Source organism: Phaethon aethereus (assembly GCF_964289735.1).
Source record: "Phaethon aethereus genome assembly, chromosome: 18".
In the NCBI taxonomy this organism is placed as follows: Eukaryota; Metazoa; Chordata; class Aves; order Phaethontiformes; family Phaethontidae; genus Phaethon; species Phaethon aethereus.
The window spans coordinates 9465521-9489092 of record NC_138594.1 but is presented as its reverse complement, the minus strand read 5'-3'; the positions used below and the strand labels follow the sequence as shown (position 1 = coordinate 9489092).

Here is a 23572-nt window from a genome sequence, read left to right as displayed (position 1 = left end):
TGACTACAGTGTATTCCAATTCCTGCACAACTGGTGCTGCGTAAGTGAAAAAAGCTTCCCATAAAGTATTAGGAAAAGCAATGAAAGCAATGTAATTGGTCTATGTAAATTAATGGTCCCAGCACATATAGCACATTTTATACTAAGTCACAGAAGTAAGTTTATACAGTAACTGGGAACAATGTGCAAGCAGACATAACACCTAGATTTCACCCAAGACTTTCAACTACCTTGTATTTTGTCACTGACACCGACTTGAGGTTACTGCTGAGAGATGGGCTGATATGGTGAGAGCCAGAGATGAGGCACGAGCTACCACTAAAGCTGGCACAGATGTATGGCATCCCAAATCCTACCCTTGAAAACTGATGTATCCTGATGGAGCAAAAACCAGAGAGAAGTCGGGCTAGATACGCACATCTCCTCCAGCCACCCACCAGAGTAAGACGTGAAACACAACAGTAACACTCACAAAACTGTGTGCAATTATATCAGATGCAAGATTAACAGTTGGCTATTAGGATAAGAGCAAGCAACAGCAACAAATTTTCCTTCCTTCCCTATAATCAAGATTTTCTCAAAGATTAACTCCTTGTGTTATTTTTCCCCTAGTGAAAGCATTCAGAGCTATGCTGGAGTAATAGAGAACAGCCAGCCTGTAGCTCTCATATAATTATCAGCTGTCATCTCATCCAAAAGACAACCCAGAAAGGCTCCTGCTGTGTCAGATGTACAATTAACTTGTTCTTCTCTAGCAAGGGCACTGCATGAGTGAAATGGTTTGGCGGCTTTCCCTTCTCCCAACAAACACATGATAGAACTGTGCTCTCAAACTTGGAAATGGCTCTAACTGTTTTTACCTTAGTCTCAGTCCTTCAATATTGCTGTCATTGATTTCTGTGGAAAATCAGTTCTTATCCTATAGCCTTAGACTACGGTTAGCGCTGCAGCTGTAAGGGTCCTGCTCTTTACACGTACTTCAACCCAGGACATGGGTAGACTGTGCAGGGCAAACACTGCGCTTCTACAGATCTACGGTTTGTGGATGGTCCACTCAGATTCACAGGTCTCTGCAGTACTCCATTCACAAGAAAACATGTTCAAACACACACAGAAGCTTCAAATCATGCAGCCAGAAATGCTGGCTTTACACAATTTGGTTTAATTTAATCTCACCATGGCATACAATGAACATAATTTGGCTTCTATGATACAGTAAACATTATCTCCACTCTTGCAGCTGATTGGATCTGTGCTGTCATTTCACAGGCTCCTGAAAATTCCCTGTGAACTCCAATCTCTCTGACTGCTCAACAGTGGCTCTCCAGAGTATCACACTGCATGGCAGATTAATGTGTCATACCTATCCAAAACATTAGACCAACATCCACAGGCATCTGGACTGCCCAGTGCAAGCTATGTGCCCTGTATAGGGGCTCAGCATTGATGTGGATTTTGCCCTTTAAAGCTTTTGAAAATAAGACAGGGAGACAGAGGCACAGGATATTGTGAACTTATGGCCTGTTCAGAGCAAATAATGAAGGTTGAAGTGTAAGAACCCAAGGACAGGAGAATACAATATTTAGAGGGTCAGGTGGCAGCAATAAAACATCACACTTTGCATCACTATTGAAGAGAAAATTTATCAGGTACTCTCAGTAAATTGTAATACTGGTTCCACTTCCCCACCGCAGAAATAAACTTGGGTTACATACCAGTTGCTAAGCAGATAGGTATCTACAGCCAGCGCAGCACACATCAACTACTCCTGGTCTTCAAAAGGACAAAATTTATACACTAGACAATGTCAAGATAAAGCACTGCTTAACTAAAAGAAAAAGTCACTACAAATTCTGCTTAGCATTTTTCACCTCATAAAGAGAATGGAACAAACTCAGGACCTGCCAAATGAAGAAGAAAGGAAATACACCAAAGAAATCACCACCTACCTCATAGCATACAGCCAGCAAGTTCAAATTCTCAGCGCAGAAATAAGGCAGCAGCAAATCCTGTGCAAATAACTCCCGGTAAAGATTTGGAATGAAGGAAAAGAATTAAAGCATGGGCCACTGAAGTGGAGCACAAACAGGGATCATTGACACTAAAATCATGGAACTAATTTAAAATATTTACTCCCAGAAGTGGACAAAAATGACACAGAGCTTTAAAAGTGCTGTATATTTCTAAAGCACTGGACTGCTGATGCAGTTTGAGTAGTGGGTGAGCAAGGGCAAGACCATATCTGTCTGTCACTGTCCCTTAACCAGATGTTACTGCTCCAGTTCATCCACCAGAAAAGATGATCACACCAGTGTTCCCACTCTCCATTGCAGCCCAGAGAAGCATATTCTGATTTTTAAGTCTGGAAGTCTGTGGACAGCCACTGAGCTGCAATGTGCACAGAAAAGTTCTTCCAGAAGTGATGTTAGTATGTAATTCATCAGCCTTCCACCTCTGGCAGTGGAGTCCAAATTCCATGTTTAGTAGGGTGTGTCTGGAGTTCACAAAGGATGGGAGAAAGCACTCCGGTGCCTAGGAAGATACTCCCTGGAGCTGCTGTCCTTTGGCTCTGCTACTTTCATCATAGCTAGAAAAGCAAGAGCGTGAATGAAGTAAAGCTCTAGACCCACAGTTAGGCAGGAGGTAGACCAGGATGTGACAAAACGATACTGATTACTAAAGGTTTCCAAAGGATGGCTGACACGCTGCTTTTTCTTGTGCAGGGCTGTGAGGCTGGAGCCAGCTGCTTAAGGACTTCTACACACCACAGCAACTCTCAGCGGGCTGGATCCACCCATTTGTCCCCTGTGCACAAAAAGCGGGAAATTCCTGGTCAGGAAGAGAACTTGGGCAGTTTTTCCACAACAGTTGCTCATGCCTGCATCTCTAAGCAGCAAGATAGAGAGCGCTGTAAATATTTAAAACAGCATTTATTAGTCACCTCCTTGTTTCTTCTGTATAAACGTTACCTAACTGCTTTGGGCATGGGGCTCCTGAGTTTTAAGCATAAACTGTACAGCTCCTTTTACTCTAATAGAACCATTACAGGCCCTATTCCAATCTCAGAATGGCATCAATCAGAATTTGATTAAAGCTCAGACAGTTACACCAATGCTAGAGTAATGAAGAACAGAGTTAGACCCTTGAAGTGTCCTTCAATCTGAGGGAATGAAAATCCTAAACAGAATTTGCTCATCTAACAATATGCAAAGAGAAATTCTAAATTTTTCCAGGTAGTTTTCCACGAGGTCACTAAAGACTCTGGGGTTTTTTTATTCATGTTCCCAGTGTTTTCAGGAGTGTCAGAAGACAGACAGGTTCTTCCTGTTGTTATGTCTCTTATGCCAATAAAAAACAGAGCATGAAGCTTCTGGGATTTTCAGCAGTGAAGACCAAAGATAGTCAATCTAAGATGAAACATCTTTGCTTTTGTTTGAAAAGATCAGTGAATCTTACCACAAGGACAAAGACACTGAAAAGATTTAAACAAGTGCTCAGTTTGCTTTTAAGTTTTAATTCGGAGCTCACAGGCTCACAGGCTGAGCTCAGTTCAGACAAAATTGTGAATCTTGCATATAATCAGAACTGTATCTTCCTTCACTGCCACAGACACATCTACTCTTGGAGTGTCTTTGGAGTAAGTTTTTGTTTCTCTTGAGCAAGAAGTTAAAGCAGGAACAAGAAGATCTGGGTTTAAGCAGTCGATAGAGGTTACAAAACACAGTTGTCATTGGTAAGAAAAAGTGAACACTGCAGAAAGACATCTGCAATAAATGCAGTGGTTGCATGTGTGATTCAGCTGCTGCTCATTAGACTTTTGCATGTAGTACTGCAGAGAAATCTGCTGATACCCTTTGAGACAGTATTTCCATCCTTCTCCCTCTGCATTCACTATAACTCATCCATTAGCATTTCTGCTGAGTGCCCCTTAGCTGATTTGAAAGTGTCAGGACTGATTCTTTGCCGAGTCTGTCCCATAATTTTAAAATCCAAGTAAATTTTAAACATACCTGAACAGACACCAGGAAAGGTACTTTATTCTCTTCCACTCTATCCCAGAGATTCTAAGGCTTATGAATTTTCTTGGCACCTATTTTTAGCTCTGTTCTAACCAACATGGCCCTTGGTAAAGGATGCTTTCCTAAATACATGGCTGATCCTCTTCCCCTCTTCTTCAAGGTACTTGTAGCAAGTTAGGCTCTAATCTGGCCGTTCTCTGTCGACACAGGGAGCCCTCCTGTAGTCAGTGGAGCTCCACAAGGTGCAAAGTGATGCAAGGCTTTGCAATTTCATTGTTATTTCCATTTGTTTGAGGAGATTGCCTACTGGCCACCTCAATAGACTAGTGGACTTTTCAAGTGTTCAGAGAGGAGCCCATGCCGAGCAAGCCAACACTCAAGTACACCTAAACTTCATCACCTGACTTAATATGTGCTGATGGACTAGATTGTGTCATACTCAGCCACATTCACACATGCTCAATCTTTGCATGGAAAGCAAACACAAACCTAACCCTGAAGTGAAGTGTAGGATGTGGTCTGACTCCATATAATGGTTCAGTTGCTCTCTCTGGCATGAGCCACATACTCATAAAGAGCATTAAGACTGTGGCAGATAACCACATCTTTTTCTAATATTACAGGTTGGTCTCCAGGCAATTGGTCAAGCTCTGTAAACGAACACTCAGACCAGACAGTGAAATGGAAAAGCAACTTTATGTCCACTTCAGTAATGTACGTTCAGCCTTCTCGTAACAGGAGAAATAAGATGCCAAGGTTCAGGCTCTAGCTTCTGACAACACTCCATCTTTGATTTAGGAGGAAGACGGGAAAATGCATATAAGAAAAAGCTATTTAAAGACAGCAAGAGTCACAAGAGTTAAAGGTAATTTGGCCAACTTCCTGCAAGATGCAGATATGACACTTTCACATAACATGCTGTTGTGCTGACTAATCCATCACTGCAACAAAATGTCAAAATATGTTGTCAGACCTTCATGTAGTGAATAGGAACCTGTTTATTTTATTTTTTTATCCTACTGTAATTCAGCTTGATGGAATTGCATATGTCCTTTTGTTCCCAATGCACAAATTATCCAACATGTAGATAAGGCCACAATTTGAAGATGCTGTCTAGATGGTGAAGGTGTTTTTTCAGATCTGGATAAACAAAGCTGTACATACTTCTGAGCTCCAGGGGCTGAGCTCCCTCTGAAATCCCATAGAAGAACCTACACTAGATAGGAAAGATTTAAGGGCATAAAGGTGTATGACAACAGTCACTGGAAAGACTGCTGTCCCTGCAAGAAAGAACATAAATCTTGACAAGGGCCTCAAAGTAGGGCTATAGATAGCAAAAGAAAAAGAAGAGACTGACACAGGAATAGAAAACACACAGGAGAGGAAACAAAACATGAAGGAAAAGATCAGCAATATGTTTAGCATGTGCTTTTCACTAAGTGTGTGAACAGCTGCACAGACACCAGTAAGATTGCTGTGTCTCTTAGGTCTCTGCCCTTAAAGTCTGTAAGACTTTTCTATGAAAAGTAGCACACGCAATCTGTATACTCGGGTGAGCCAGCAGAGAATTTCCTGCACATATTTCCCTTTTTCTCGGGTATTCTGATTAACCTGATTGCTCTTTATTGTAAAGAGCAGAGCTCTCAGGAAACCAGGAAGTATCTGTGAAGTTCAACTTAGGCGTGATGTATTCAAGCACCTTTTCTGCACCTGGGTTATTTTAAAAGGTCAGATATAATTGCAAACTGTAGATGGAGGGTACCTGTATCAAAAATCTTCTCTCACATATTTTATTTTGTGTCACGTATATGTAAGCTTCCTTACTGATGTCTGTGATTAAGGTGGATCTCAGAGATCTTTAATAAAGCTATAGAGCAGTTTATTTTTCCAAATAAAAAGATGATTCCTATCTTTCACTTGAATTTATTTAATTTAAATATCTGAATGTTTTATGCCAAACAAGAGGATTTAACGGCTTGAGTCACAGTGGCTAGCATTGGACTGTTGGCAGCTAGGGTCCCCAGTTTAATCAGAAATCACTGCCAAAGAACAGACAGTGTTTGTTTCCAGATCAAGTAGGTTGTCAGAATATTTTGTGTTATTTAGTCTGACAGCATTATCTCAGAGTGTTGACTCAGACCTGCCTTGAAGATATACTTTGGAACATCTTGATCAGCAAGCTAATTTACTTCCCAGTCCTGCTCTGCTCTTCAGAATCTCACCTTGCAGGAATGCTGCGCAGTCTAACCTCAATTCAGCACAACCGCAGAGCATGTGCTTCAAAGGAAGAAGCATGCTTGCAGGGTGTTCCTACCTATTCCAAACTGCCCAGCAGGACACTTTTCTGAAACAGGCCACAAATAGTCCCACTGAAGTTGGGGGGTTACTCATGCATACAGCCAAGCATACACTTAAGTGCCAGTTCAAAATTTTGCAGAGTTAAATCCCCTCTCTGTCAACACAAGTTTCTGGTTATCCATTTTCTGTTTTTTAGCCTTATTCCCTTAGTTATCTCTTGAAGAGGTAGCCCTTGGCTCATCAGGAATATCATGCTATAGCTTGGGAAAACTGATTTCATAATATCTCAGCATTCCTGACAGGTGTCTAGCATAGCCTTAAATATCTTAAAAATTTTACAACTACTCTCAGCAGCTTCTTCCACTGCTTAGCTCTCCTTACAGATAATGGGCCAGAATCAAACAATAAATTAACCTCCCTTCTGGAAAAACCCTGTAGCAGTGAATGGAAGTGATAGATTTCTACCCTGCTTGTAGAATTTAACAATGAAATGTACTTTTGCTGTGGAATTGTATAGCACGTTTAAAACCTTAGAAAGCTGTCAGTTTTTACATCTCTTGTGCTTTCAGATTAATTTCTAGAGAATCCTGTTAAAATGGATGCCCTCAATCATACGGGACTTTTTAAGGGGAAAAAATAAGGCTCAAGTTCGACAAATCATTGCTATATGCATTCAACTTGAACCTTTTATTCAACTCCATTCCTATTCAACAGAAACTGTCAATGCTTTTATCTTAATACACCTAGAGCCAACTAACAGTACTGGGATCTGAGCACATATCTAAGTGCTTGGCACAACTGAAGTCTATGTTTTTTCCTCTCATTCATTGCCTTTATCAATGGTATAAATTCTGCCACAAATATCAGGCTATCCATCAGTGTCTGACTATACTTATGCAGAGGAGGAGCTGTTGCGCAGGTTGTATCGGACTTCCTTGCAACAATGCTGCTGTTAAAGAGGTCTTCCCCTGCCTTTTAGAAACCTAACATTTTTTTTTTTTTTTACATTTTCTTTGTGTTGATGAATTTTCAGCACAAGTAACGGAGCTTCTTAGCAAGATTGTCAGCATCACGAACTCTGAAACTGCAGCGCTGTAGTATCAGTGAAACATCAGAAACTCCTCATTGCACATGGATCATCAGCTCAGCTTTCATAACAAACGTGTTTCTCTTTTTTCCCCACTCTAAGAAGCCTTGACCATCAGCAGCATCCCTTGGGCTGGCCATATACAAAGTAGCTGTGGCAGGCTACTGCATGTTACACCTAAACCAGGCATATTCCAGATCAGCCCTGTCACCTCTTTGACTTTATCATCAGCTACAATTCAGTCTTGGCACATGCAAGGCAGTGAAAGGCTGTACCAAGGAGAACTCTGCTGAGGTGCTGTATAGACCCTTTTTGATTAAAGACTTTCACAGCACTGCCAAATCCTTTTTTCTTATCCAGCTACCCTTAAGTCAGATCTTCAAACTAATTCCACAGAGGGCTTTGGCGAGAAATCTCTATTGAAAGTAAAAATACCAAACTTAAAACACTTCACAGCCACTTGTAGGCTATTCTTAACCTGGGTAACTTTGCACCAGCATCTTTATTTACCCTCCCCACTACTCTTGTGAATACTATTTCAAAAAGTAACAAATTAGGAATTATTACAGGATGCTGAGTCACTCAACCGAGTCCAAGAAAGTCTGATGTATTTCTTGACTGCTTCCTGCATAAGCATGGGTGCTACTGTGCAAATCAATGTCATGATTCTCACCAATACAGGTTTTTACCACCTCAAAGCTTGTATCCAGTCATAAGAACCCAGGGGAGCTGTTGTTTTTGGCGTGAGCTTAGTTGATAAGTGTTCCACTAAATACTTCTTGTTACTGCACAGACTTCAGGACTGGGGAACCAACTTGCAATTTATGAGAATCAAAGATCATCTCTCCTGCAAGAAAGCAAAAAAATGTCTACAGGAGACAGTTTCCCCAGAAAAAAACATGGGCTTATTGTTTATTATTTGCCCTGTGTTTGTGCCACGTGGTTCTAGAGTACAGTCCACCCCAAGCTGTATAAATGCTAAACAAAGTTCCTCTCTCCCTGAAGAACCCATAACCCAACTCATACACAGGAAGACTATGCCCAAGAGGAGACAAAACTCTGAGTTTATTTGGCTTCTCAGGTATCATTTGCAATTTTGGGTATCATCATGAACAAGACAATTAAGAGAACTGAGTTTCAGAATTGGTGAGCATTTTACCCTGAAAGAAAAATGGAGTCTGGTGCTGCCTCTCTGCCTATAGGGCTGGGGTGAGTAATTGCTCCCAGATTCTTCTGCAAGCCACTGTGATATTTTAAATCCCCTGTGCAACTACATTTGATGTCTACAAATTGTGCTAAGAGGACATGACACTCTGAGCATTAATACAGCATGATAAAACCTGTCTTCTAGAGCCACCAGTTAGTGTATTGCACTGTTGTATTCTATTAGCAACAGCAAAAAGGAAAAAAAAGAGGGATCAGAGCAGCACTGCTATCTACCACTCCAAGACACTCTTCTGCAACAACACTTGCTGAGCGAGAGCCAAGGCTGTGGGAATCTAAGCCTCTGTTTTAGATATCCTACCATGTGGCACCCTGAATATTCATTACCTATTAAAAGCTTTGAAAGTGTAACTTCATCCCACAATCAAGCGAACTGATTTATTCACACAGCTGAGTCACACGCATTTAAGCCTGTGACCTAAATCTATTAATCCAGCACAAAAAAAAAAGTCGTCTTTTTTTATTTTGGTAATATTAGTTGAGCATAGGTGAATATTTTAAAATTGTGTGTGGTGTTTCTTTCAAGCAGTGGCTGACACATTGCTCAGCACTGTACTAAGGCTGCCTTCCTTACTGGTCCCAAGAAGTAGTCCAGATATTGCCATGTTATCTGGCATGTAGTGACCCATTTAACAGAGACTTCACAAAATCTTCATGGGAATCACATCAGCTCCTATTAAATAAGAGTCTCTGAAGTGCCAAGCTGCAAATATCATGGAAACCTCACCTAAAGGGAACATTAAGTCCCTCATTAATAACAGAAAACACAACAGCCAGTTCCGACAGTGGGGAAAATTGGTCTACTGAGAACAATGTGTTACTGGGTCTAGCACCTCCTGAGTCTTTTCCTAGGGCCAAGGTAAAATTTTGATAACCCTCTGCTGTACTTGGGAAATAAAATCACATTTTCAAAAATTACTGGACCTTTTTGGAGTCACTGACTTTCAGGAGAATTAGAGAAGCATCAAATACAGTTTGGGGGTTTACATTCAAAATGACATCAAAATGTAATCTTTTTATAGCTTCTCCTTTCCTCCCCATCCAATAGCCTATGACATTCCTTGAGTTCATCGTTGATACCATAAATAGCCCCATGAGCTCCTTGAAGGAAGAATGAGTTTTTGAAAGGCTAGTTAAAGTTCAGTCCCGTGCTGAAATTGCCATCACAATCTAATTACAGTGTGCACTGAACACACACTTTGGGGCTTAAAATCAATTTCCATTGCAGGCCAGCAGTTTACTCCTAGAAATCAGTTCTTGCATGTGGGTATTAACACATATTCAAACTGTGTAAACACTGACACCCTGTTTCACAGCCTTGTGCATTTCACCTGCATTTCCGTTGTATTCATTCACTGCTGTTCACCTGTTTGCAATCTATCCATTCGAAGAGAACATCCTTCTTCCCCCTTCCCTTTGGGATCCTTCTGCCCAATTCATTTAAAGAAACCACAGGTTGGTCTTGATGATGGCACACAATCAGCATGACTAACAGCAGGTTCACCAAAATTAAGCAGACGTAATGACTAACAGATTGACTGTAAAATGGGTAAGTTTCTATCAGTAGCAAGAGTGGGAGAGGAAATACAGAAGAAAAGAGAAATTAAAGTTGGAATAGTGTTTGGTTAATTAGAGAAATACCTTCTATGACTGGCACACCTACTATTCAGTGAATGACACAAGCGCACATAGTGAGCTTTAAAGTAGTTATACAGTGCAAAAAGGGAAAGAAAGATAACAGTGTACCAGCTCAATGAGGTCACATCACAGAGACACCTTCAAAGGACTCCAAGAACACCCTTCTGCAGTCTCATGTCTTCATACAAAATCCTCAGAATAAAAGGCCAGTTCCGTGTCTTTGCCTCTGCAGAAGGTGCTCCAGAGGATGCTCAGCTTGGTGTCCTTGTGGGCTCAGGAGCCATCCCTGGTGAAGCCAACAGTGAATGCAAGTGTCCCTTCAGTCATCCTGTGTCATACAGAAGTCTGGAAGATGAGCCTGATTCTCGTATCCCACCACAGAACAAAGTAGAAGAGGGGGGAAAAAAATCAGACCCAATGTTTCACAACTGTTATCCATGGCAACCTTTCATCCTGTAAAAAAGATATTTGAAATGTGTCTCTTCACACTTCTTCCCCAAAATAGAGACACTAGCAATTTCTTGCTATGAGAGGACAGTCTACACTCCTACTCTCTTCACCCTGTACTGTAAATCCAGTGAATCAGTGCTACAGAATAGCATAACATCTACAAAATGCAAGCAATGGCAAGCACTGAATTAGAAGTGCCATTGAACAGAACGTATTGCTAAAGAGCCGCTGCAGCAGCCAACTGCAATAAACCCAAAGGTAATTTATAGCCACATTATTCCACCAACTCAAACAAGCAAGCTGTTCACCTGAAATGTTGTGTAAATCATTCATGTTTTTAACCACTTAGACCAATTCCTCCAAAGCTCCATTCCCTTCCAAATAGGTGCTTATTTGCTGTAACATAGCTAGAGCTAACTGACCACCATCATTTAAACAGGAGCCACTCACCAAAAAGCACAAGCAATGACGAGTTCAAAACTAAACCTGTCCCTGAAGAGGAAGGAATAAACTGGAAGAATAACATAGTGAGGCCAGAACATCATGCATTACTTCAAATAGTCTCCAGCAAAAAACGGCACCCAGACAGAGCTGTGATGCTGTGGAATGACAGTGGTGATTACAGTCTGTTCATGATGTGTCCTTGAGGCATCATTGATTCTCATGTATTAAATATCCCTGCTGCATGGTGCCCTCCTCCTCCTCATACCATTCAGTGGCCCCAGGCAGCAGACTAAGAGTAGCAATTTGGCCCAGCATGTGCCAGTGCACAGAATATTCAGTGCCCACCCCAAAGGAACAGCTGATAAAGGAGATCACCAACCTCTACCAGCTGCTCCATCTGCTCAGGGAGCAGCATGGTTCATTCGCACCGAGCACAGGCCAGAAGTACCAAGAGGATGCTTTCCACGCACCAGGATTGTCAAGTTTCTGAAAATGTATTTAGAATGCCATGAGAGAAAGAAAAATATTGCTGGGAAAGAAATGTAGTTCACAACAGACATACCAGGTTTACAAGAAAAATACAGTAAGAGAAATCACATGGGCCTACATACAAAGAAAAAGCCATCTGTGCCTTGTACTTCTTGCAAAATGAAAGTAGTTTGTGAATATTTTACTTTTCTCTGAGGTTACCTAGGTGACTACTTAAATCAAGAAACAAATGATCTGCATCTGCCAGCATTTGCACCGGGACAGTAACTTGACCTATGCCAAATTCACTGTACATAGCAAACTATCTTTTCATCCATTGGAAAGACATCATGAGCTTGGTTAGAATCAAAGCCTCCAACCTGGCTGACCGATACCCAGAAATCCTCTAGATTACCAGTAGAGTAAGCTGGCAAGGTGACTACTAGGTCAGTTGTGAGGTGGTAGATAGTCATGTCACCCCCAAAGTAGCACTGGCAGTTATAGATGTATTCACCTCCAAATTTAGACTTTCCCAAACGATGGTTGTCAACAGCAGACCATTCAAACCAGTTTCATTCTCTAAACAAGACACACTGGACTGTCTGACTGGCAGCAAACAGCACAGCACTTTCCAGTAAATGCGTCCAACTGTGCAGAAGAGCTTGCATTTGGCAAAGGGCATGCAACTCCCAGGTGAGAAGGCAAGATGCAGTTTTTCTCAGTGGAAATTTCCATGCCTTGTAATTGCTCGGTAAGAAGAGCAAAACTCACATTATCAAATCTACTTTGACAACGTGTCCCAAAACACTCCTCAATTCTTTATTTTCAAACTATCTCAAAGAGAACTGAGGAATGAAATATACAATTCACTCTTCACACCAGAGGCTAAAAAGTCACAAGTTTCACCAATGTCTGGCTGCAGTAAATTACATCAGACTTCATTTGCTCAAGACCAGGGAATGATCAGGCAACTGTGATCACAAGCTGTGAAAACCAATAGCCAAAAGAAACAAATACTCACGAGCCAAAATCCTATGTTCTCTTGTACCCCACTTTAAAGCTGTTCCTGCTTTCTGCATGAACTCACCGATTTTCTTTTCCTAAAGATAACATTCTTCTGGTCTCTTATACAGCTTGGCATTACCCATGGTTTTGTTTTACCTACTGCTTTATTTTCCCCACAAGTCTGGATAACTGCAAGCTGAACATAACTCCCAATTAGTCTGAGCAAAGATGTACTGAATAGCATACTTTTTCTTCCTCCTACATCCACAAAGTCTCTGCACTTGCTCGATACATAACTTGCTAAATAATTGATTTTTCAGCCTTCTTGCCAAGTAAAGGAAATCAAAACCATTTTTCTCTTTTTCATGTTTCTCAGAAGAAAACAGAAAAAAAGTGCTTTGTGTGGAGCAAAATCTTAATGTTTTGGAGCATTTTCACTTGTTATTTACCAAATATTTCAATTTAAATTTTTTCAATAAAATGCTAGCTTCAAATGGAAACAATCAAGAAGTCATACTTTAAAAAAAAAAAAAAGTGAAGTTAATTACATTCCTACTTTTTTAAGGCAAAAATAATTTCCCAAACTCATCTGAAATTTTAGGAATTTCTTTTTTTCACTCTTCGTACACAAACCAGATTTGGGATCTATATGTTACTTGCCAAAAGAAGAGAGGAAGAAAACATCAGCTGAGACACTGTTATACTGTTTTGTATTGCTGAGATGCTGACACACTCCAAATGAGCCAACACTCTGAGTTTCTCAGCACTGAATAAACACATAATTAATTGTCCACATCCTACCATAACAATTTTATGTTGTCAACAGATATGTCTGTTGTCAGATATGTCTGACAACAGGAGGCAACACACAGGTTTGAAATGAGTTGCCAACCTCTACAGAGTATGCCTGTGGTTGAATGAGGATACTCCAATTTGGAACAGCTTAGTCTACAATGTTTTTTCATTATACAAAGAATACAAGACGGCTTTGCTCCCATTCCAACACACCTGCTCTCAAGACCCTCACAGTTTAAACAGGCTGACCCAGCAGTCAATAGGAGGCCACCCTAGCTTGAGAAGGCTGTCAGCTAGTTCATGGCCGTATTACATGCCCAGATGCATCACTGAACACAACAGCTGCCACATTGGCCAATGAAACCAGCAGGTGAACCAGGGCTCTCAAGAGCAAAATGTTCTTAAAAACTGAATGAAAGCAGCCGCAACAGCTAGACAGGTGACTACAGGCTCCCATCTTCTCCAAGCTGGATGCAAAGGGGGTCTATGCCATACCACTGGCCACAAGCTAGTGTTTGGTCTGTTGCATGATGAACATAAAAATCAAATAAAGAACCAGCAAGAGAAACAGCAACAGAAGTAGTCTTTACTACAAGGCTGCAAATCCTCTGGTCAGTGCTTATTCCCTTAAAACACATGATAGTCACAGCACTGAATGCAATGGGACCAAGGATTCCTTGGGTCAATAAGCCAAACCTGCTCTCACTGATGCTGCTTGTAGTCCCAGTGAGAAAGAACAGTAGAATCTCTCTTACTACATCCCTTTTCCTTTCATTGGCATCTCACATCCCTAGGAGCCCTCCATGGCTGCCTTTAACCCTCTTCTAAGCAGAGTCTATTGTATTTTGACACAATACCACACCAATCCAGCACACAAGAGACTCCTGCAACAAAATTCTTCTAATGAGAGCCCTACAGCTTGCTACTGTTCCCAATTGCTAACACCACCGAGAAAGGTAGCCTTAGCGCCATCACTGGAGGATTCTGCACTACTTTATGGTGACAGAGCATACTATTGCACAGAGACAAAAGGGTAAGTGCCAACAATTACAACTGGTCTCTGTGTTGACATCTCTGTGGCATTTCACTTTCTGAATTGCTATTAGCTATTGTATCCTAACATATACATTATATGGTATAATTGGGTAAAATACGTTCAACTGATCGTATAATCACTTGCTACCAAAACAGTGAAATCACCAATATTTTAGGATAGTTTCTCAAATCTACTAATACCATGCAAACATATGGACAAAGCTGTTTGTATCTGCACATTTGTTTGGGTTTTTTTATTGTAACACCAGATGTGTCATTGGAAAAGAATATCCCATGTTCCAGAAGCCATCTGGTTCCCATTGGGGAGGGTCAGTTCATCAGGAGGTGATAGAACAACACCAGAATGTTTTCACCGTCCCACTGCAAATCTTCACAATAGATCAGGCACCAAGGATGTCCAGAATGACCCACACATAGGGAAAAATCTGAAGCATGCTTTATCAGCAAATTTGCAGCAGGTGTACCAGAAATGTGCCCCAGTTTGGAACATCACAAAACACTGCTACAGGCTGAAGATCCCCTATAGAAAAAGGTTCCTTGCAAGCTTCCTATCCAAGGACTGCTTGTAGGAGTACTGTACCATGACTCTACTTCTCTGTTGGAGGCCAGTGTGACTGAGCCTGCTGTGGGGCAGCGGGGAATGGCTCTGTTCTCTGAAGAGCAGCCCTGAACTGAGAGGGAAAAGAAGTTTGACAATGCAAGTATATGTGTGATGTTATGGAACACTTGAGAAGACATATATTTGAGCATTGAAATGTAGATAATTTTGAAACTGATGCCACTCTAGAGGAAGAAATTGGTTTGGTTGACACCCTTCATTTCACTGGGCCAACAGCCTCTGCACTTCAGAACAGACAATTCCAGTACCTTTCCTTCTAATTTCAGGAAACCTAACAGAGAAAAAGTCTCTACCCCTTCTAAGCTGTTCACTTGACCCCCTAAAACCATATATATATAAACCAAACACTATATCCAAACTAAATTGTCAAAGCAGCTTTAAAATCTGAACAGTACATTGTAATTCTCCAGGTCTGTGCCCTGTGCATTGATCTTGTCTCCCTTGCAGTGTTCTGACTCCACAGCTCACTCCCATCACTCACTCTGGGGCTGACATACTGCAGGACGGAACTGGACACACGGCTTAGGAAGGAGGTTACTATTTTTGGTTTTAACTGCACACAAAATGTGAAAACAGCATTCATAGTTCTATAGAAACAATTGCATTCTCTCTAAGTGAGGCCCTTCAATTATATCTTGAGTAACAAGGAACTGAGATATATTCTACAGTGCTTTGTTTACACTCACACTGCTGCTGTAAAACCATATGTTATAGTACTAGTGATTGTGTCTGATGCTCTCTTTTATCAATCATGTACTTAATCACACCCTGCACTGAGTTAACGACATTCGGCGCACGGATGAGTATTTATTCAGCAGTCTATGCGAGTATCTAGGTCTGAGATCACATGTGTCTCCCAAAATACTGCATGTTTTAAGAACTGTTAGAACTTCATCTCTAGCTCTTGAGCAGACAGTCTGATTCAAAAATCAAATCAGGGATTTTAAAATCATGTTTGTGAATATTAGCATTAAAATCAGATAAAATTAATAGGAAATTATATTGTCAACTACACAGAGAATAAAAACAATCACATTTACTTATCTAAACTTTGTAAGGCAACTGATTTTCTTCCACTTCGTTGCTATAAAAGCACTGCTGCTAGGCATGACTCAATTGTGCTAAATTGTAGGTAACAATGCAATTTAGAAATGAAGAAAAATTCTGTATTGGGGATCACCCCCATAAACACTATATGGCAGTGACTTGTTCTGCCTCTAACATTTACTCTTCCTTGCAGCAATTTTGTGTAAGCCACTTTCCAAAGTTTAATCATATTAGAGGAATAAAATCAGTATGTGCTAGAAATCTGAAATCCTGACTAGGATTTGCAAGAGCAAATTTCTGGAGAACATGCAGACATGTCACAGATGAAGAGTATCAGTTTTACAACTTAACAGCATGAATTGAACCAGGCATGGAGAACAGGTAAGAGGGAGAAAAATTTACATAGAAAATACCTAGTCTTGCCAGGCAGCTGAATGTTTTGACTTCACCAGTTGCATATGCTACCTTCCGTACTGTACACAAAAGATGCAGTACTGTCTTCTATGCTTGATCCATATGCTAACTTTTTTCTTTACTTTTTCATTTAATGATAAGACAACACAATATCCTGTACCTGTACTATAATGCAAACACTGAGGTAGTTATAAAACATAGTCATTTAAATATCAAGAATTGCTATAAAAATTGTTTGCCTTCCCTTTAGGCATTAAGAACTTACTATCTCAGATCACTGACTTGTATCACAAAACACAGCAACAACCAATTCTTAACTATACATATAACCCCCTCAGAGCTCTTACCTTTGAAATGCAAACATATTACATAATGAATTAAACTCAAAAGTGCACAGCAAACCTACAGCTTCTCTCAATAACAGTGCTTCAGAAACTGTTTGATTAACAGTAAAGTACTAAGCTTGCTTTATGTCAGCTGTTTGAAAGACACGCTTAGTTTCAAAAGGCTGTTTTAAACATATTCACTGCTAGTTTGTATTGAATTAGGAAGGCTACAGTGACTGTACCTTGACTAATCCATAAACTAAGTACTCCACTGTGCTATTTCAGAACTGCGTTTTTTCCAAGTCACTATAAATGTTATGAAATATCTGGGTCATTAGCAAATACAGTTTTAAGGAGTCTTCATGTGCAGCAGCCTTGCTGTTACCTAGCAAACACTATCACATAGGAGTGCTCTTTGCATCTTCATTACATCCAGGCAAGTATTTTATTTTTAATTTCAGTAATTATTTCTAGGAAAAGCAGAGAAGAAAGAAGCCATAACTCTCTTTTGCTTCCATTATGAGAATGCAGTATCACTTGGTAACACTGTGATACTTCTCTTTCAACGTCTCAGTGCCAAAGTCTCTTTTTCACATGGCTGCGGACAGGTATGTCCAGAGCATACTGCACATTATCAAGAACGTATGAACTAGTCTCTGTCATCATGCACTTTGATGTAAGTTTGCAGTGATTCCATTAATTTCTGGGTGCAACTCTGAACTGCAACACTACAACTAGGAGCCCGAAATTCACCCAGACCATTCAGAAAGGCTTCATGTTGTCATGCAGTGAAATTACATATGCAGTGAATTTACAGGACAAGCTAGTTGTGTGTTGCAGAGTGGTTACAATAGAAGGGCCGTGTTTAGAGCATGACTCCATCAGATGTCCCTGGGAGACATCCAAGGGCAAGTCAAAATGGAGCATCAGGACTGTCATTAAATTCAGCCAGCAGCCACAATCTACTGCGTGGGCAGCACGTGAAGTTGATGCTTTTAATTTCAGCCCAGAATGGGGATACTCATCAAATGGGAGTGACTAGAATTAGCAAGAAACATCTCCCTGTTTTAATAGTTTCTTTTGGCCAGAAAGTTTCATTTGTTCACGTGAAATATGTGAACTTGTTTTCAGCTACTTCTGTTCTACACCACTAGTAAACCATTGACTTCAAGTGAATTACTGTCCACTCCCAAGAACAATATATATTGGCCAATAGATTTTATTAGCTGCTCAAGTTCCCTCTCAGGTGTGACACTTTCAAGTTGATGAGCATCTGTTGATCTTACCATGACAAAATTACTGTGTAAGCACTTGTATGGTTTGCACACCTCCAAAAGGTGATTACGTGTTTCAAAAAGAAGTTGTCAACACGTTCAGCATATTTTGCTTCTTGCTGAAAACTGAATGTAGAGTTTAAATAGAATCTGGCATAATGAAACATCAGCTGGCACTATCCTGAAATACACATTCACACAATCCATTGCCAGAACTGGGACTTGCTGAACATGTCACTCACAATGCTCCTAGACACTCAGCTGCTACTGCAACTATCTTCCCAGTGAAAGGGAACCAGATGGCAAGCGACTCTTGGCATTTTTCAATGTTGTGTGAAGTGTTTCTTCAGCTAGTAAGTACACGCCATCCAGTCAAGTCGCTTTGGAAACAGCCCTTCATGTCTTTCTTCAGATTTCTCCACAAACGGCAAACAGACCATTCAATAGGAAAGCAAGGCCCAAGCCTGCTATTTTTAAGCACTGAACCAAAAGTCTCAGCAAGGAGTTTCGGTTGTAACTGAAGATAAAGAAGCACCTCTGAAGGATTTATTTCATCCTTGGGTCCTGTTACACCCTCTGAGTGTTCAGTTGCTCATCAGTGATGATGGAGGAAGATTAATTTAGACAACTCAGTTAAATGCCTACAGTCAGACGGAACGAACAGAGGTCACAATGCCAAACTGCTTAAAAGCGTAAGTTCCACAACTATTTGCAGGCGCAATCAGTGCTTGACAGCTCGTCTGGTCTACTGTTAATTCAGGCACCATAGCAGGAATTGAGAGACATGATTCTGCTCCTGGCTCTGCCAAATTAACATGGCCAAGTCATTTCTTCCCCTAGTTGAACCACATGACTTGTAGGGCAGAGCAAAAGTTTGCAAGCAAACTTCCTAGAAGTGCTTCCACAGCCAAAACAGCTTACCTAAACAGCTGCTCTGAGGCAATCACCATTCTGCTGCAGTGGACTCTCAATGGCTTGTGTGGAAAGACAAGGATTTCAGCATGCCTGGGAAAGGCAGAATGGAATGAGGTACAGTAGTGATGGTGCAGTCTTAAAGAATAAAAGCATCAAGCTATTAGAAGCAGAGGCCTCAAAAGCCCACTAAAAGTAAAATAATAAAAAAGTTAATGAGAAATGTTAAAGTTTATTATTTTGACTGTGCAGGTACGGACTCCTTTGCTTGAACAGAAAGCTGCTGCCTTGCTGCAATATTTTGCTTTGGTGTAGTTTTCAGAGTTATCTTTCAGGAATTACAAATTCTAACATGTTGACTATGACGTGCACACACACACAAAGAAGAAAGAAAAAGGAAATGGAAAGAAAAAGAAAAAACAGAAAAGGCTAAATGCCCTACACAGTCCAAGCCACAAGCCCTACTGAAAGTTAGTATTAAGAATCTATAGACTCCAAACTTGGGTGGCAGTTGCTCTGAGGAGGTAGAGAAGAGGTGGAATGCTGTGTGTATCAGGTCGGCACAACTGAAGGGACAGACACTCTCTCACTTCATAAACATGACCCAGTGCTACTGTCAGTAAGAATCAGAATTATTCAGGCCACAATGCTACAAAATAGGATCCCTCCTGTTGCCAGATGAATTACATAAACAGAAGAAGGATATAACTTACACATGAGGACAAATCACTCTTCCACTGATGCCAGTGGAAATGTTTCTTTTGAATGTAAAGGGAGCTGAGGTGGATCAGGCTCAAGAAGTGTAGCATGTTCAAATGTGTAATTAATTTTCAGTGACAGTAAATATGTTCTAATGTGTTAAAAGGAACTGCTCTCTAGCATTGTCTCTTCAGTTTAATTTCATGAGATGCATTCCTGAACAGGACTTATTAGGTTCCTGCAGATGCAAGGTTGAAAGCGCTGGGCTATATGGGAGAATAGATCCTTACCATCTCAAACATCAACTGCAATTCATCATACATAAAGTTCATTTTTAACAAGACTTGAAACCAGACTATCTCACCTACAGTGGTTGTTCTACAGTAAATCTGCACCTGGAAAATTGATTCTGTATTTCCCTAGCAAGCCTCTTTGGTGATTTACAGATCCCACTTACTCAGCTAACACATGCTCCTTTGAAGTGAAAAGACTGCTAGCCAATGACTACAACAGATACGCAAAGCAAACAAAAAAAGTTATATTATAACCCTAATCGATAGATACATAGATAACACTTCTCTGTCCCAGTTTTGCAAATATCCTGTCAAACACTGCCAGTTACAACTGAACAAAATACAAAGGATGCATTTCTCATCACTGGTAATCTCTCCTGTGCCTGCCCAGTAAGCCAGCCCATCCCAAAACCTAGATACTACCACAGACAACTGGTACTTTCCTACTGCCACCACTGTTGAGATTTCCAGTTTTCTCTTCCTTGCCATTCCACTTGAATATTTTCCAACTAATATACTCCAACGCACTCTAAGCTTATGAGATTACCACCTGAATCCTCCTTTGCATCTTACAGAACCTGCTCCCCTCTCACAACCTTAGTGATTTCTAAGACCAAAATGGACTGTTATGATCATCAGTGCCATCCTGCTGCAAAACAGTCAGTGGAATTTTACTAGTCTTCCTCAGTGCTGCAAGAGAAAGCCACTGATCTGCCTCCAAATAAATGCAGTAGTGCAAAAAGCAATTCTGATGGAGTGTATCTGGCAGTAAGGATTTAAAAATACTTCTATTAATTTATATAAAACGATACAACTTACCAAGAAACAAATAAAACCAGAAATCAATAAAGCTCTCTACTATTACTCATTTCTCCTCCTTATTTTGCTGGTTAAAAGGAGAAACTCTATCTTCGTGTTAAGAAAATGTTTAACAGACCTGTGACTATCTGCAAGCAATAAGTTTTCTGTCTCCTGGTCTTCTGATTTTATTCACAAGCTGTATTTCATTACCAATGGTAAGCCAAAAATAAGTAATTTGCTCCAGCAATTACTGTGAATTCACTGGTTTTGCTGCTTCTTTGGCATCCTTTTATAAACTACTGTTTTATTGGCTCCTCACATTGATTTGTTTTATCGTACTTTAAAAGGTTGGCTGATACTGGTTTTCTGAATCCTACCCTAGCCCCAGCTCCACTCCCCGTCCCCAGCACCCAAAATTTCTGGGGCATACGGTGAAGCATTGAACAGTTAGTGCAACATCCTGAGAGTTCTCCTAAGGAAGGCAAGCATTTCTTGCTGTTTAATGTCATTGGAGCTGCAGCCCTTGATTGAATCACTTAAGAGAACCATTTCAAACCAAATGCATGTCATTACCCTCATAGACACTGGCCTGAATCCCACTCTCATTTACACTGATGTCACGGATTTACAGTGGTCCCACTGACGCAACTGCTCCAGCGAGACCAGTGGCCCGACTCCAGATTTACGCTGTGTCACTGACAGGCTGGATAGGGTCCTCGCTTCCAACCGATCACCTAGAGGTTTGACAGCGCACCTGGGCTGGTGCTTCCCTGACTGTTGGGACACCGCCGCACTTCACCTGCCCGCGGGCAGCCCCGGCCCCGCACTGATGGCGGCCCCGGCCGGCGCCCGGCTGCGGCTCCCTCAGCCCGGGGCTTTGCTCCCCACGGAGCCCGTTACGCCGGTGGGGACGCAGCTCAGCCAGGACGGAGAAAACCCATGCTGTCACCAGAATAAATACACCTCCCCGAAAGGCACAGCGATCCCCGAGCGCTCCCGGCACTGGGACGGCCCTGGGGAGGGAGCCGGAGAGGGACAGGGAGCCAGGTCAGCCCGGGACCCCCAGAGGGATTCGGGCTGTCTCCAGGAAGGACTCTGAGGGAAAGAGGGAGGGCCTGAGGGAAAGGGGCTCCAGGCCGCCATGGGGGGGGCTCTGGGACCCCCTAAGGGACGGGTGGAGTCCGAACCGCCTTGAGGGGAGAGGGTCTGGGCCGCCCTGAGGGGCGGGGGGAATCCGGGCCGCGATGAGGGAATGAGGGAAGGTGGGTGACGGGGACGTCCGGGTGGTCCTGGCGGGGTCTGGCCAGGCAGAGCCGAGGCCCGCTCCCCCGCACAGCGGGAGCAGCAGGTGAAAGTTGCGCGGCTGCCGAGGGCAGCGGGCCGGGCCGGGCGGGACCGGGGGTCGCCCCACTCACCTCATCCCCTTGGCCGAACTGCAGCCCCAGGGCGACGAAGTGCTCCACCCGGATGAAGCCGTCCGCATCCTCGTCGCACACGTCGAAAACCTCCTTGAGCTTCCGCAGGAACCGCAGCAGGCTCGCCGGCTCCATCGCGGGCATTAGCTGAAGGCCGGCGGCACGGCCGCGGCCGCAGCAGCCATGATCGCCCGCGCCTTCAGCGGGTGCGTGACATCAGCTCCGGGGAGCGGGGCGGGAGGGACAGCGATGAAGGAGGAGGGGAGGAAGGAGGGAGGGAGGGATGGAGGAGAGCGGCAGGAGGACGCGAGCCCCGGGCGGAGGGAGGGAGCGAGGGAAGGGAGAACAATAGGGCAGAGCTGGAGGACGGGGAGGGAGAGGGCGGCGGGAATCCGCGCTCGGCAGGGGCGGGGCCGCCGCCAGGGGGCGCCGCGGTGAGGGGAGAGGCGCGGCCGGGGCCGCGCGGGAAGCGGCGCGTGAGGGGAGCGTGGTGGCCGGGGGCGCGGGCGCGCGCGATGGGCCGCAGCCGGGCGGGGGGAGGCGTGAGGGCGGGGCGGGAAGAGTTCGGGGGCAGCCGCGAAGGGGAGTTTCGCTGGGAAGGAGGGAATGAGGCAGGGTGAGCGAGGGAGCCGGGGTGACGAAGAGGAGAGCACGCTCCCCACCAGCAGCTGGGGTACCGCAGGCCTGGCATCGCCCGGGTTCCGTTCCCGGCTGTCACAGACCCAGTCCCAGTCTCTTCGCTGCTCCACACCTCAGTCCTCCTCCCCACTGCCCTGAATAAAACACCAGTCACACTGCAATTTCTCCTGAGAAAAAGCTGTTGATCCTGGTCTGAAGCAGTCTGGGCCATGGGGAGGAAAGCAGACTGTAGCGAGTTAAGGGGCAATTAAGGAAAAGGAAGACAAGCGGAGCTTCCCCTGCTCCATTGCGCTCAACCGACCAGGCAGAGCCATGCAGAGGCACTCCTCATGGCTGGGTTTGGCTGAGGACAGACACTGCACCCACACTGTAATGAGACATTGCTGGTAATGAGGGATGTCCCTGCCTTTGCGGGATTCCTCATTAAAGCCTTCTGCAACTGCTGTGCTCCATGGCTGTGTTTTAATTTGATGTCTCTGCTCTGTCCCTTTTCTTTCTCAGAGTTTTTCAGACTGCTTTTTAAGCCCACAGCCGTAAGCTGCCAGAGGGAAGCCCAGGAAAGGTTCTGGTTTCTGCATTGTGCCTCAGACCAGGAAAGATGGGGCAGTATCTTGGGGAGGAAGGAGCCCCGGCTGAGTCAGGCTCAGGT

At 42.9% G+C, this 23572-nt stretch overlaps 1 protein-coding gene across 1 annotated transcript in view; it reads right to left on the bottom strand.

Moving 5' to 3' along the window:
- The window catches only part of RAB11FIP4 (RAB11 family interacting protein 4), a gene marked incomplete at both ends in the record, with an annotated part of 120894 nt that extends 98466 nt beyond the window's left edge, over positions 1–22428 (bottom strand). The window contains one exon of the mRNA XM_082008306.1: positions 22285–22428. Coding sequence (XP_081864432.1) covers positions 22285–22428 — 144 coding nt within the window. The remainder of the gene's footprint in view (positions 1–22284) is intronic.
- Positions 22429–23572: the final 1144 nt, after the last annotated feature.